Here is a 16392-nt window from a genome sequence, read left to right on the forward strand (position 1 = left end):
AACAGCCCAATAAATTAATGTACTGGGGCAGCCTGGATTGAGCCACCACAGAGTTCTGGGGAGCAGAAGGGAAGACTTCCGGAAACAGGCACTAGAAGGCTGGAGAGATGGATTCTGATGAGTGGAAGACAATGGGGAAGCTCATTATGCCCGTCAAGTCAGTTTCTAGCATTTCAGGGACTGGGAAGAAAGGAAGGCAGTGGTGGGAAATTATTAAGTGTAGAAAGGTCAGATGTGGTCAGATACAGAGGGCCTTCAAAGCTGGCTAAGTTTATAGTGTTTACAGCATTGCACGGTAGATAATGAAGACAGAGGATGGTTGGATTTTTTGATTTTTTGTTTTTATTTAAGCACGGCAACTACATGATTAGAATTGGGTTTGGGATTACTACACTCTACCAAATGTACATAAAATAGATTACAGGGAGAATGAGAACCAAAGGCAAGTGATTTATGGTTACAGTAAGTTAGTTAGTTTCTTTAAAAAAACTTCCCCCCTCAAGGATTTTTCTACTAAGAAAAGGAAGAAAATTCAAGGTTTTTTTCAAAAAAAAAAAAAAAAAGACAAGACTTAAGGTTCTATAGTGAACCTAAAAAGCAAAACTAAACAAAAAAAGCACAATAGGTCCTTCACTAACAATACTGAATGTTCCTGCCTGAGTCTTTCTACAATATTTTGTGTTTAAAAGGGGTTTTATTGCCCTGGCCACTCACACCTGTAGTCTCAGCACTTTGGAGGCCTCACGACAAGCCTGGGCAACATGGCAAAACCCCATTTCTACAAAAATAAATAAATAAGTTTTGTTTATTCCACTCCAGTCATTCAGTTTAACCCACAAAACAATATGAACATGAAAGAAATCATTTCCCCGCCCCAAAAAAGAACTCAGCAGTCGTGTGGGCGCATTAAGACTTCGGAATGATAGGGCCCTCAGGTCTGACCAGATAGATGAGCAGAAATGAGAGGGAACCTGGAGGGAGGGTGTGGGCTGAATCTTTGTTCTGACAACTTCAAAACAACTTCAGGTTCTCGTATTAGAATAAAAATTGATGTTACTGACACCTGGAATTGAATTTTTCATTTTGTCTTCTTCCCACTGACAAAGAATCAAGGCTACTATCATATTATTAGATTCTTTGTATTCCAGAATTATTTTTGTAAGGCAACAGTAAGTATTTTGGCCTCATTTTGGAAAGAAAAAACAATGTTTAATATGAGATAGGCACATTTACTCCAGAACCTGAGAATCGTTTATCATTGTACCTTCTAAAGAATCAAAAATTGGCTTGATTTCATAAGGAGGTATTGACACAGTACTGACCACGAAGAACACTCAGTAACGAGGTACCAAATGAATCCAATGCAAGGTCTGAAAGCCTGCATTATACACCAGCAAACCCAGGGTCTGTCAGGCTGGGACCTGGGCAGGAAAACACGTAGTCACTACAGACTCACCAAAAACAGGGACAGAAACTCACCCACAATCGTATCGAAACAAGATGCAAAATTAAAGTAAGTGTCATACTGGTTTAAGATGGAAATAGTCAAGAGAAAGGGGGTACAAATTCTATGTATAATTAACCAAGACAACTAATCTTGCTTGGCAAACAGACACACAGCACTGAGTCTGAGCCAAATCAACAGCTCCTGGCAATCTGCCAAAGCTGAACTCCTTAGTCTGGCATCATAAAATGATTTGTCTGTTGTATTTACAATTCCAGTGCCTCTGGGTTCAGCTACCCGCTGGGCACCCCCAGCAGATAACCAGCAAAATACATCTGAACTATCATGACTGTCAGAACATGTGCATTTGACAAACACTGGAGAAAAGCGACGCCCGTTTCTTAGAGCAATATTAGTGAACAGCTACAAAGTGTTGCTAGGAATTGTCAAGTCTGTTGCTGCAATAATTAACAAAAAATTAATAACCTTCTCCATAGTGTTAACCTGCAAGCGACTCCTTGGTCTTCAGTGGGAACGGATCAAAATGTCATTTCATTTACCTAGGGCTGCAAAGTTAGGTCAAAAGCAGAGGCCTTGCCAAACCAAACATGAGCGGCCTTCCAAGCTTTATCATGAAGTACACGAGATGCTGGGGGTGCCTGAACTCTGCTCATTATAGGTTGGGTAGAACTCCACCCTGACCTTTAAGCTTCATCAGAGAAGTCTTTCATACATGGTGTGCGCTCTTGGGATAGGGTCATAAAATGCAAGGCTGTTTGCTACTTATGAAATGACAAGTTTTTCCAGCCAGATTCAGGAATCAGGAAAAAACTTACCAATTTTGCTTGAGCTGAAGCAGAAAGGTTAGAAAGGGAAATAATTCATGACACTCCAAAGCCTAATGCAGAGACAGGTTTGCATAAGGGTGTTTATCAATTTTCAGTCAGAATTATATTTAAAATTCCCAAATAAAATGGTGATGCTGATGAATTCACCTACGGACCCTGGGCCCAGACTACCTGACTCACGGAACAACTCCAGCCAGTGTAGCTCCTTCTCTATTTTTATTTTCCAGGCTGGAGTGCAATGGCGCAATCTTGGCTCACTGCAACCTCTGCCTCCAGGGTTCAAGCGATTCTCCTGCCTCAGCCTCCTGAGTAGCTGAGATTACAGGTGTATGCCACCATGCCTGGCTAATTTTTTGTATTTTTAATAGAGACAGGGTTTCACCATGTTGGACAGGCTGGTCTCGAACTCCTGACCTCATGATCCACCCACCTCAGCCTCCCAAGGGGCTGGGATTACGGGTGTGAGCCACCGCATCCAGCCATCCCTTCTCTATTAAAGTACCTTTTACCCATCCCTTCTCAAGGATCTGCTCAAGATATCATCTCTCCAAATATAAAAACAACTGCTGAATGATTGAGACATTGGAGAGATGTGCTTTCTAATATCTCTCTAGCCCTAAAACCCATATTATTAAAGTCCTGTATAGTTTTGATCAGTTGTTCTGGCTGCTTCATTTTAAGTTAACAGAGAAATTGGAGAAAACCCAAAGAGAAACAATGGCTAATGACTGTAAAAGTGTGCTTTTTAACCAGAAAAAGAGAAGGAGTTAGTGGCAACCACTGCACACTACGCTCAACTCACAGCGTAGTTCTTCGGTGGTCTCATAATGACTTGGCACCTCCATTCCCCCCTGTCCATGGACAGGTCCACCACAGCGTGCAGCACTGAGTGACCTGTGAATGAATTAAATCGATATCCCCTGATTATCCACTTCACTGAAGCAGATAAGGTTGTAGTGAAGTGGCCAGTGGCCCAAAATTGAGCAAAAGAAATTACAAATTAAACACACACCCTCCCCTGCCTTCTTTGTTTCCAAGTGTCATTCACAAAAAAGACAAAAAAAAAAAAAAACACCTTGAAGGCTTGCCCACTGGAGGGACTTGTTTCACTGTCACTAGGGCTGCATTCTGTAAATTATTACTGTGGAGTAATTTCCTTCCTCCAGGAGCTATTTTTCTTTTATTTATTTATTTATTTTGAGATGGAGTCTTGCTCTGTTGCCAGGCTGGAGTGCAGTGGCACGATCTTGGCTCCCTGCAACCTCGGATTCCCGGGTTCAAGCGATTCTCCTGCCTCAGCCTCCCAAGTAGCTGAGACTACAGATGCCCGCCACCACGCCCAGCTAATTTTTGTATTTTTAGTAGAGACGTTGTTTCACTATTATTGTCGTTGTCCAGGACAGTCTCGGTTCCTTGATCTTGTGATCTGCTTACCTCAGCCTCCCAAACTGTTGGGATTACAGGCGTGAGCCACTGGTCTGGGCAAGTTACTTCTAATACAAAAGCTTTTAGAGGAATCCCTTACATCCTTACAGAAGGATGTTCCAGAGCTTCAAACTCAGCACTCCTCCCCAAAATACCTTGTTCACAGATAGATTTTTAAGATTCTAATTGCAGAGGCATCATTTATGGCATCCAGCTCTCAAAAGAACTATACCTCTCATGGGCCCTGGCAACCATATTTGTGACACATGGTTTCCACATGCCTCCCACTGTGCCTGACTAAGGCAGATAGGTCCCTTGAGCCAAGGTGAGACAATCAGACTTTCTCCCAGGCCCTGAAAATAGGGATTTGGGGATGTTCCTCAAGCCTCTGCTCATCTGGAACTGAAGGCTGAGGCAGCCATTGTGGAGCAGCCATCTTCAGCCATGTGCATGGGCGGGCAGCAAAAGCTGGATTGAAAGGAGGGGAAGAAATGAGCACAAGCAGGGAAGCAACGATGGAGGTCATGAGGCTCCTGAGAAAAGAACACATCGGCTGGGCGCAGCGGCTCACGCCTATAATCCCAGCACTTTGGGAGGCCAAGGAGGGTGGATCACGAGGTCAAGAGATCGAGACCATCTTGGTCAACATGGTGAAACCTCATCTCTACTAAAAATACAAAAATTAGCTGGGCATGGTGGCGCGTGCCTGTAGTACCAGCTACTTGGGAGGCTGAGGCAGGAGAATTGCTTGGACCCAGGAGGCGGAGGTTGCGGTGAGCCGAGATCGTGCCATTGCACTCTAGCCTGGGTAACAAGAGCAAAACTCCATCTCAAAAAAAGAAAAGAAAAGAGCACATCAGTTGTCCTGGATTCTGAGGACTTTCTGGTTCCTAGTTCATGCTTCTAGGCTTCTGAGGACTCTGACTGCATTTTTTGCACTTCGATCCTGAGAGATAACCTGATCTTCATAGTACATATCTCATTTTTTCCCTAAAGTAGCTTGCAACCATGATAAGCTCCATTAAGTAATGGATATTCCTGACCTCATAGGAGAAAGGTGGGCCAAAACTGCTATTGCTCAACAGCAAAGGAATAAACACACCACCTTGCAACACATCTTCTTTTATTCATCAATTTTTTGCTGTTTCATCATTCCTCTTTATTGTTTCCAGGGAAGGACTAATCTGTCTGTTCACAACGCAGTCCTCACAATGCCATCTTCCAGAGTTAGTCTGGTCAGGAATCCTAAGAAAAAATCCTGTCAAGAAATATTTTCCTAAAAATAACAATAGGAAAACACGAGCACAGTACTCCATTTCTTCTTCTAATGTATTCAACTGACCCACTTCAATGTTTGAGGGTATTTTTTTAAGCCTGAGAATTAGTCAAGTGTGAATGAGACAATCCTACAATTCAAAGGCATACGAAAGTATAAATTCATCATTGCACCACCACACCTGCCCAGTACCCCACACCGAGTGAACACCCCATAAACATTCGATGAATAAATGAAAGGATGGGGCCAGGCGTGGTGGCTCATGCCTTTTAATCCTAGCACTTCGGGAGGCCGACGTGGGTGGATCACCTGAGGTCAGGAGTTCAAGACCAGCCTGGCCATCATGGTGAAACCCCATCTTTAAAAAAAAATAAAAAAGAAAAAAAGAAAGGATAGAAGTAGGAGAGCATAAAAGGAAAGAACATAGTCTCTGGAGTTAGACAAACCTGGGTTAGAATCCCGAATTTCCCCTCTGGAGACTTAAAACAATGATGAAGAAGAAAACTTCTGCTAAAAACCTCATATACATCACCTTATTTAACGCTTCTTCCCCCAACAGCTTTAAGGCACTATTTCCCCTCATTTTACACCTGGTGTAAACCAAGCAACTTGCCTAAAGCCACAAGGTTAGTAACTCTGAGCCTAAGCTCCTAAACCCGAGTTAAATTCTTTCCTACCACTGGCTTTGAAACTTTGGGCAAAGTATTTAATTACTCAGTATGTTTAAGACTCTGTTTCTGAAGACGAAGCAAGATAGTATTTGTAAAGTGCTTAGCATAGTGCCAGACAATACAAACAGCTCAATAAAAGGTAGTTATTATTACAGTCACTAGTGAGTCTACAGTGAGCTATTTGAATCAGAGGCACTTTTGGTTCTATAAATCATACATACTCTGGAAAACAGCCATTTTCAAGATCTAGGCAGCCAAAGAAAAAGGAGAAAATTATGACCAGTATTTATCTTGGATATGGTCTAAAATCTCCAAAAAGGAGTAGCGGGATAAATCCCTTGTTAACCTGAAAGCAATGATCATGCTTGAAGTTAGGGGGCGCCATACTGCTGTACATTACAGGAACCACTTCTGCCAAGGGGTCTTCAACACCCTTGGATTTTTTACTTTCTCTTTTTTTTTTCTAGAGAAGTCTCTTTCTGTCGCCCAGGCTGGAGTGAAATGGTGCAATCTCGGCTCATTGCAACTTCCGCCTCCCGGGTTCAAGCAATTCTCCAGCCTCAGTCTCCTGAGTATCTAGGATTACAGGCGCGCCACCACACCCAGCTAACTTTTGTATTTCTAGTAGAGACGGGGTTTCACCGTGTTGGTCAGGCTGGTCTCGAACTCCTGATCTTGTGATCCACCCGCCTCGGCCTCCCAAAGTACTGGGATTAGAGGCGGGAGCTGCCACATCTGGTTCTGACCCTTGGATTTTTGTCCAACAAAAATGAGGTAGGTAAATTCTGACCATTAACAACTTTTTTGGCAGGGAACAGGCCCATCTAATGTTTCTTTCCATATTTTTCCACAATTACAATTTTAGGTCCAGTATATCTTTCTGTTTTACTACCAATGCCTTTGTTATTGCTTCATTGAGAAAAAGGGCAATATTATATTATTCAATGATCTTTCTAAGTCCAGCAAAGAACCAAAAAAAGAAACTTGGGTAAGTGTATTAATAAGCATAACCTCAAGAACTTTAAAGTAACTAAAAACAATTGGTCCAAAATAAACGTACATATTGGCAATTGTTGAAATTGGGTGATGGGAGCTCATTATATTAGCTTCTTATGTTTATGTATGTTTGAAAATTTCCTGGCTGGGCGTGGTGACTCACACCTATAATCCCAGCACTTTGGGAGGCTGAGCTGGGTAGATCACAAGGTCAGGAGATCAAGACCATCCTGGCTAACATGGTGAAACCCCATCTCTACTAAAAATTTAAAAAAAAAAAAAATCCTTAAGAAAAACAAAAATAAATTTAAAACATTAGTTTTTCTTGAAAATATACATGAAAGATGTACTAGTCAACTGGGTCTGTATCACTGCTCTGGAAAGCAGCACAAAATAAGGAACTCAGTTGAGGGATGAAAAGTGACTGAAGAAAAAAAGGAATAAAGGTGAAAGCAATATAAATCATATAGGAATGGAAAGTGTTTCTACAATACTTTAATAATGAACTTCAAACAATAAACCCAAGACCACGAGGCAACACTAAGGAGATTTCTGCATACAAGCAAAGCACACTTAAAACAATTTACACGAATTATTCAAGCCTGGTTTGCATTTGGTTCTCATTGGCCAGGGAATGTTCTAATGGAAAGGTGATTTATCTGAAGGGCAGAACTAAGAGCTTTGTAACAAACCAGCCAAAGTAAACCTGGAAATCTGGGTGTGGGGCAGGATGAATTTTCTTTTCAACTCACGATCACCTTCTGACAGGGTCACCTGGAAAGCTTTTCATTCCACCAAAAGATAACCTATAATTGATGAATCATATCTACAAGATCTTTTTTCCCCTGAACCTAACTTAGTGTTTTTCATTCCATTTGAGTTAAATTCTAGTCTGAAACCCTACCGCTAAATAAAAACATTTAACTTTCAACATGTTAGTGGCCTCTTTGTACCAATTAATCTTGACTTCCCTCAGAGCAAATTCCACTCTTAGAATGATGAGGAAAAATTCCTAACACCTGAGTTAAGAAGAAACATTCAAAACCCCGACAGGAAGCCATCTGCTCTTCCAGGTTGAAGCTATCAGCACCTCAGCGACACTGAGGCTGACCCGTCCCCTCCCCCAGCCCCACCACAGAAGACAGCAAGGTGACTTAATGCAAAAACCAAACTAGTCAAAGACAAATGACTAATCCACCACCAAAATGGCAGAAGAGTAAAGAAACACTTTAACATCAGTCTTCTACCGAGTTCAGCTAACACTGAATTCTTCCCCAAAGTAAAATTCAGAAAGCAGCATTTTCTCCTAAGATTTACTTTACTTCCATGCGTTAATAACGATGCTTTCAGATATTCTATTCATGGCCTCTGGCTTGGAAGGTGTACAGCAACCTATGACTCTTCACCGCACTCGTATCCACCGCCACCCCTTCACTCCCACACGTTTCCAGTCCTCACCACTTGGCCTTCATTGGGAGTGTTCCTCTCAGTGTAATAGAGAAATGAGAGAACAATGGTCTGTTTTGAGACAGAATCAGTCTTGAGACCGATTTGAGAAATACTACATTTATTGTCAAAGAGCGGTGCATAGGTGAACGTCCATCCTCCCTCTCATGCCAATATGCTTTGCTTCGCTGTTTCAGTAAAAGTTTTCCATAGTTATGAATGCCCATTAACCAGACCATAAGATAAGCGCAAGTCACTCAGAACTGCCACTGGAAAACTGGCTCAACCATCATTTAAGGAAAGACCCAGAAGGCTTATCCCAAAGTAATGTACATGCACCGACATCGCAGTACCTACATGTTCCCGTTTTTCTGCCAATCTACCTGTAAATGTTTCCAAGATAAATTACCACCCAGGGAGTCACTTCCTGCTATGTGAACAAAAACACGGTTTCTTTCCGGAGGTGCTTGACTACTCTCTAGTGAGCACTTAACTGGTTGTTTTGAGTGGACTTCGCCATCAATTGATAGGAAAAGGAACGTGGTGGGGTAGGGCTTAGCACCAGGAGAGAATTTTCAGTCAAGAAGATGGTCTTATAGCGTGCTGGGTCCCAGAGGGCAGAGGCAGCATTCAGAAGTGGAGTTTTACCCTTTCACACCTGCCCAACTCCACAAACCAACTGCCACATGGCAAAATCACAACTGCCTCCAGAATTCTGAGTGCTTTTGTAGAAATCTCTTCTGACCACAATGAAGGGCAGTACTAGGTGGCTTTAAAGTAGGCATTTAAGATCTTAAGAACACGTGTGTCTTAGATGATACACAGTGTTTCTAATACCCTTTCCCTCCTTTGGATCGTTGAGAACCTCTTGTCTTAAAATCGGACGAAAGCCACAGCTTGTCCGGCTTTTGCCGCCCCACCAGAGCCAATATTTCAAAGTCAACAGAAGGTCATCATCTTGATTCACCTGAGCCCCTTAACGTGGACTTTCGCTCAGAAGAGCTGGGGCGAGGGGTGGGGGGAAGCAGCGAGGAGAGACAAACCAGGCTGACTTCTTGGTTAAAAAGCAAAGTTCTCGCTTGCAGCCCTGAGAAGGCGACACACAATGGACTCCAAGTGCCTCCCGTCCCCGCGGGGGCAGCTGCGGCAGGGCGCCGAGCGCGTCCTACCTTAGACCTCTCCTTGACGTAGTATTTCCCCAGCCGGCTCCCGCAGTAGAGGACCAGCCTGTCGATGAGGGACAGGAGGAAACTGATGGCCTCGCAGCCCTCCTCGTTGCCCCCGATCCACGTGATCTGGTCGCCCCGCAGGTGTCGCTTGGAGACGCCGGCTCGCGGCCCCGCCAGCTGGCCGTCCCGCAGGGCCCCGGTGCAGTGCAGCTGCTTGACGCGCTCTAGGACGCAGTCGCCCACCACCTCGCCCAGAAAGTTGTCCAGGTAGCAGAAGCCCACCTCGTGCAGACAGGGCACGATGTACTCCAGCGCGATTTTCTCCAGATCCAGCCTCATGATGTGTCCCAGGGGCATCTCGCCCGCAGAGTCGAGGTCCGGGACCCCCAGCGTGCACCCAGAGAGGGAGCAGGATCTACACGAGCGCGAAGCCGAGGCGCGGGGAGCGTGGCCCGGGGTTCAGCAACCTGCGCCTGCCACGGTCCCCGAGCCGCCGCAGCGCCAGGGACAGGGGAAAGTTGCTCGCAACTCTCGGGAGAAGGGATCTGGGTTCGGAAACCAGAGGGAGTGGTGCAGGGCTCCACAACCCAGCGCCGGACTCGCCCGGCGAGCAGGGCGGCGCAAGGAGTCGGAGGACGCCTTTTGGAGATGGGAAACCACCACCGCAGCGGCTGTGGCCAGACTCCGGGAGAGGCAGAGGTCTGGCCCTTAAGCCGGCCGACTCCGCGCGTCACGTGCCCCGCCCCAGCCCCGCCCTTTCCCCGCCTCGGGTCCGCCCTTCCCCCCAGCCAGTCATCCCCGCCTGCTCTAGCCCCTCCGCGAAGGATCCCGGAGAGCCCGGGGCCAACGTTAGTTGTTTGTCACCAGGGGAGCAGCTGGAGAACAGGCTGAATTTTTAGAATGCGCTGGATTTGCATATTGTTTTGCATAAAATCACATAACAAACTTGAAAACCTAGATCTCACATTGAAAATGTAAATGGAATTAACTGCAACATCTCATAGACTTTTGAGCAAAATAATAACCCCAAGAAGCTGAGAGCGGTGGCTCACGCCTGTAATCCCAGCACTTTGGGAGGCTGAGTTGGGCGGATCACCTGAGGTAGAGAGTTCAAGACCAACCTGACCAACACGGAGAAACCCCGTCTCCACTAAAAACACAAAAATTGGCCGGGCGTGGTGGCACATGCCTGTAATCCCAGCTAATGGGGAGGCTGAGGCAGGAGAATCGCTTGAACCCGGGAGGCAGAGGTTATGGTGAACCGAGATTGCGCCATTGCACTCCAGCCTGGGTAACAAGAGCGAAACTCCGTCTCAAAATAAATAAATAAATAATAAATAAAATGTATTTATTAAGCAGTGGTCTTAGTGGTCTTGTTCTATCTTTACCTAGTGTCTTTTCTTTTTTACCCCATTCCTCTGCTGTTTAACCCAGTTCCAGCCACTGAGAGATTAGGAGGTATCTAGTTTTAACTAAAATTAACGCATTAACAAATATTTCCCTCAGCCCCTACTGTGTGCAAGGCACTATGTGCTTGAGGAGACTCAGATGAGCACAATGAAGAAATGCTGAGTCATCTCTGATTGAACTCTGCAAGTGGTGTATTTTGCTTTGCTTGATGTTTTCATCCACTTATCTACCAAGCTTCCTATTAAAATACGATGTTCTGAAATTTTACCTCCAAAATTAATCACATGCTTCTGTAACAGTCAGAGGTATGTCCCCCAAATATACGCTGTATTCTAGGTCTCTCACTTTTCCCACAAGCAGCTGTACTTTCACAAGAGAGACAGACACCACAGAGGAGACTTTTTGGTTATCCACAGATAAGGTGATTTGCTCTATGGAGTTTTGATTCCCTTTCCTACTGAAAACTAGCGATCAGAATCAGGAAAAAAAAGATTCATATATTGCATGCAAAGCTATTTGCACCGTTTTTACTTCATATTAGTGTACACTTGGTGTACACTAATATGTACACTAACTAGTGTACTAATATGTACACTAATTAGTGGTGTACACTAATTAGTGCACCTCATTTAAGTTGAAGAAAAGAATGTACAGGTTTTTCAGGTATTGCTTATTTAGGACACAATCCCCTACAGCTTTTTCACTTTTACTCTTCCTCCAGCAGCCCTCTCCTCTCTGCCTCTGAGGGGAGAAAAGGAGTGACATCCAGGACAAGAACTAAGAGCAGAAGAGAGGTGCTGCTACAGGTTAGAAAGAAGTAGACAGAGGCACGTGGTTGAGTATGAACCTGGGGGATGTTGAGGGGGAGCAGTCAGTGGTGGAGTGTTTAAGAAACTTTGGTGAAGGTGGAGGGGGTGGGAAAAAAAATCTTTGATGAAACTTCTAGTTATATTGAGAGAGGTTCTCTGCCAAGTCAGTGATTAGTTGGCACCTTTGGTATTACATTTGAGCAGGAGGTACCTCTCCTTGGGGTAAAGGCTTGAATGGGCCGTCACTGCTCAAGAAGCTGTTGTCTAAATTCCCAAAGCAGCTCCATGATGAGTGGAGACCATCATCCTTGGAACCCCAGTGCTTAGCATATAGTGGGTGCCTAATAAATAGTTACTGGGAACTCAATGTCTGACCCTGAGCCACGGCAGTCTCCACTCAGATTCAGTATGTCTGGGCTTATCTGGAAGGATCTATTTGCAATAAGGGCTGTGGAGCCTCCCCAAAGAGAAGTCAGGAGAAAAGAGTCAGGCAAGTTAGCCTGACCCAGCACAAAACCTTAGAGGCCAGTGGAGGGAGCAGTCAGGAGTTCTGCAGGGTGTTTGCCTCTGGGCTTCGTCTCTCTATCTGAGCAGTGAATGTTTGCTGGGAAACAGAGACGTAAAGTGAAACCTGGAGGACTGTTCAATTGCAGCAAGGAGTGAAATGAAGTACAATACCAAAAAGGACGAAAGCCCTCCTCTCCACTTCTGCTTGAACCCTGCACAGAAGAAACTGCTTTGGCTCCTGCAGTGACCTCCTCCGAGGGCGCTATGTGTAATGGGGTGACCAGGAGAAACCTAGTCTAAGGCAGCCTGAGTGTGGACCCTGGTTGGCATTGTGTTGCGCATTTTGCAGCTTTGGGGACTGCGTAAACCTCAGTAGATATCCCTGAAAAGGGACAGAATCAAAAAGGAGGAAGGTGACAGATAATCCTTAGTAACTGGCTGAAATTTTTCTAGCTGAAGGTTTTTTGTAGATACATCTTTTATTCCTAGGAATGATAAGGAGGGAATTTACAAAGGAATGAAAACCTGTAATCGCTGGTGGGGTGTGGAGGTCAGTAAAATACAGAAAATGATATACTCACCTTCCAAAATGAACATGTTGACCTAAGACTTCAAATCCCAGGACTGGGTAAATTTAGTTTTCTATTCAAATAATATTTCAATAATCCAGAGTAAAATTGTAACTCGATATAACTAGAGCAATAGTATGAGTTCTAGTGACAACATTCTAGATTACGCTGGTTGTAAAGCATGGGCAGTTCAGAGAGGAATTCAACCCCTTGGTGCCATCCCTGCTTGGCAAGGGCACTCATTAATCAATCAAGGACCTCTCAATCAGCTCAGGGCTGCCAGCACTGCATTTGGCAGAGGAATCAGAGATACCGTGACTGGAAAAATCAGAGTGTGTGACTGCACGGAGGGACATAGACAGACTGGAGCCAGGCACAGGCTCTGGGTCTGAGCATCAGAGAGGGAAAACCCAGGCTAATTGTTAAAGTGCATTTGCTTTAGTTATTTGTCCACTAATTTGTGTCATAATAATGAATATTAAAATACCTTTCCATAATAACTAAAACAAATTAATTTCCCTGTAATTTAATTACAGTAACATTGTCTTCCGGTGTGCATCTGCAGTACAGATGCAGTCAATTCCAAGCATGTGGAGGAACAGCAGAGAAAGAAAAATGTTGAGTTTCCCTACCTTTGAATTTGAACTGGAAGGGATCTTAGTGGTCACCCAGTTCACCTTCATTTTCCTACAGATGAGGAAACCAAAGAGTCTCAGTTGAGTGGAAGAGAAGCTTCTGCATTCTCAATTGTAATACTGTCCTATTTATGTATGTTGTTTTATTTTAATGAGGTAAAATTCACAAAGTGTAAAATTAACCATTTTATAATGAACAATTCAGTGGCATTTAGTACAGTCACAGTGTTATACAACTACCACCTCTCTGGTTCCAAAACATTTTCACCACCCCAAAAGCCAACTGTACCTATTCAGCAGTTATTCCCCATTGCCCCCTCTCCCAAGCCCCTAGCAACTACCAATCTGCTCTCTCTGTGGATTCACCCATTCTAGATATTTCCTAATAATGGAATCACATACTCTGTGACTTTTTGTGACTGGCTTCTTTCATTTACCATGATTTTTTTTTGTTTATCCACTCATCCACTGATGGATATTTGGGTTATTTCCACTTTTTAGCTATTATAATAGTGCTGTTATAAACAGGCATGCATAAGTAATTTGAGTACTTGTTTTCCATTCTTTGGGGGAATATACCTAAGAGTACAATTTTGGGGACATATGGTAAATCTTTAACATTTTTTTTTTTTTGAGATGGAGTTTCGCTCTTGTCGCCCAGGCTGGAGTTCAATGGCACAATCTTACTGCAACCTCTGCCTCCCAGATTCAAGCAGTCCTCCTGCCTCAGCCTCTCAAGTAGCTGGGATTACAGGTGCTTGCCACCACGTGCAGCTGATTTTTGTACTTAGAGACAAGGTTTCATCATGTTGGTTAGGCTGGTCTCAAACTCCTGACCTCAAGTGGTCCGCCCACCTTGGCCTTTCAAAATGCTGGGATTATAGGCGTGAGCCACCGTGCCCAGCCTATGTTTAACTTTTTAGGAATCACTAAACTGTTTTCCACAACAGCTATTACCATTTTACATTCCCAACAGAAATATGAGAGGGTTCCATCATGTTTGTTTGTTTGTTTAATTTCTGATGAAAACTGTCTACATATCTTCTTTTTTTTTTTTTTTTTTTTAATTCAGCTTTTTGGCCGGGCGTGGTGGCTCACACCTGTAATCCCAGCACTTTGGGAGGCTGAGATGGGCTGATCACTTGAGGTCAGGAGTTTGAGACCAGCCTGGCCAACATGGTAAAACCCTCATCTTTAAAAATAATAATAATAAATAATAAATAAAAATAAATAAAGTTCAGCTTTTTATTGAACATATTTTAAAAAAGGTTTAGTCAAAAAGACCGAAGCCCATGTCATCATCAGACTCCTCGGATTCTTCTTTCTTTGCTTCCCCTTTCTTCTCTGCAGCTGGAGCAGCAGCAGTGGAGGGGGCAGGACCTCCTACGGGTGCAGCACCAGCTGCTGGAGCAGGCCCACCACCCCCACATTGCAGATGAGGCTCCCAATGTTGACGTGTGCCAGGGCCTTTGCAAACAAGCCAGGCCAAAAAGGTTCAACATTTACACTGGCTGCTTTAATGAGGACTTTGATCTTATCCTCTGTGATAGTCACCTCATCATCGTGCAGAATGAGGGCTGAGGTGATGCAGGTGAGCGCTGAGACAGAGGCCATGGTGGGGCGAGTGTGGGGCTGATGCTGCCAGACACGGTGCTAGTCGCAGGATAAAGTGAGGGCCTCACTCCAATGCAGCCTTAGCTTCCTCAGGAGGACAGAGCATGTTGGCAGCAGCTGAGGAAAGGGGCCTACATATCTTTTTTTCCATCAAAGTACTGCCATACCTGAGGTTCCCTTCCTCCTAGCTGTACCTGCATATTTATTTGTGTGTTTTTGCCATACTATATCATCAGAAGCTTTGTCATTATTTTGCATGACTTCAATGTGAGCAAAGGCAATCTTATCTATTGATGAATCAAACATTTTTACAACACTTGGTACTGTGCTAAAAGTTTACAAACATTACTTCAATTAATTCTTATAATACCACCAAGAATAGATACTATTATTCTCCATTGCAAAGATGACAAAAATGAGAATAAAGAGGCTAAGGAACTTGCCCAAGGTCACTCTGAAAGAGTATACCAATGTAGGGCCAGGCACGACGGCTCACGCTTGTAATCCCAGCACTCTGGGAGGCCAAGGCAGGTAGATCAGAAGTTCAAGACCAGACTGGCCAACATGGTGAAACCCCATCTCTACTGAAAATACAAATACTTGCCGGGCATGGTGGCGGGTGCCTGTAATCCCAGCTACCCAGGAGGCTGAAGCAGGGAATTGCTTGAAGCCAGGAGGCAAAGGTTGCAGTGAGCCAAGATCACGCCACTGCCCTCCATCCTGGGCGACAGAGCGAGACTCCATCTCAAAAACAAACAAACAAGCAAACCATTTAGGACAAAATTTGAGAGATTCCCATGTAGTAACATGGGGTGTGGAGGGAGAATCATTCTGAGCCACACATCTGGCATAGAAACAAATGTTTCTGCCCTGAAGTAGTCTTTTTCTTGTTATAACTCTAGTTATAACACTTTCACCTGTAACGACTATTTTAATTATTGGTTTCTTTACTGATATTTGGTGCAGAAGGGAGATAAGCAAAACTTCCCATAAATTATTTAGTACACTACATTAAGAGTCATTTTCCAAACTACAAATTAGGTTTTGCCCCTTGTTGCGTTCCACTTATGGCCCAGGATTTCCAGTAATCAACAGAAATTCAGTGATGCACAGGTCTGTTGAGAACAGTTGGTAATGAGCTGTCCCTCCATGTGCTGGAGTGTGTGGTCCACCCCTCAGGATGCAGGAGTGAGTTCATTTTAACGGAGCTGATGAAATAAGAAGACAGTGCCTGAAATATATTTCTGGTCTGGAGCTCACTGGTATAAAGTGAGTTTAGAGAAGGAAGGATCTGATGATGTTCCTCTCTCTCTTTTTTTTTTTTTAAAAAAAAGATGGGGGTTCACCATGATGGCCAGGCTGGTCTTGAACTCCTGACCTCAGGTGATCCACCCACCTCGGCCTCCCAAAGTGCTAGGATTACAGGCGTGAGCCACTGCGCCCGGCCGACGTTCTTCTCTCTGAGGAACATCCTACCTCTTCCAGGTAGATGAGTATGGCAAAGAAAGTTACTTTATCAGTTCTTGTTTCTCAGCACGGAGACAATTTCCGCCTCTCTCATCTGCTCTTTGAT

General features: G+C 44.2%; 1 protein-coding gene and 1 pseudogene across 2 annotated transcripts in view; both read right to left on the reverse strand.

Annotated features, from left to right (window-relative positions):
- Positions 1 to 9988, reverse strand: part of EGLN3 (egl-9 family hypoxia inducible factor 3) — a 28543-nt gene extending 18555 nt beyond the window's left edge. Inside the window, exon 1 of one of the 2 annotated variants that reach the window (XM_017526777.2) lies at positions 9276 to 9988. In XM_017526777.2, coding sequence (XP_017382266.1) covers positions 9276 to 9632 — 357 coding nt within the window. In that variant the 5' untranslated portion in view covers positions 9633 to 9988. The remainder of the gene's footprint in view (positions 1 to 9275) is intronic. The other variant, XM_017526778.2, reaches the window with a different exon arrangement.
- A 4448-nt stretch (positions 9989 to 14436) lies between these two features.
- LOC108303032 lies at positions 14437 to 14819 on the reverse strand (annotated as a pseudogene).
- Between the last annotated feature and the right edge of the window lie 1573 nt (positions 14820 to 16392).

Source organism: Cebus imitator, unplaced genomic scaffold (genome assembly GCF_001604975.1).
Source record: "Cebus imitator isolate Cc_AM_T3 unplaced genomic scaffold, Cebus_imitator-1.0 Scaffold44, whole genome shotgun sequence".
Taxonomy (NCBI): domain Eukaryota; kingdom Metazoa; phylum Chordata; class Mammalia; order Primates; family Cebidae; genus Cebus; species Cebus imitator.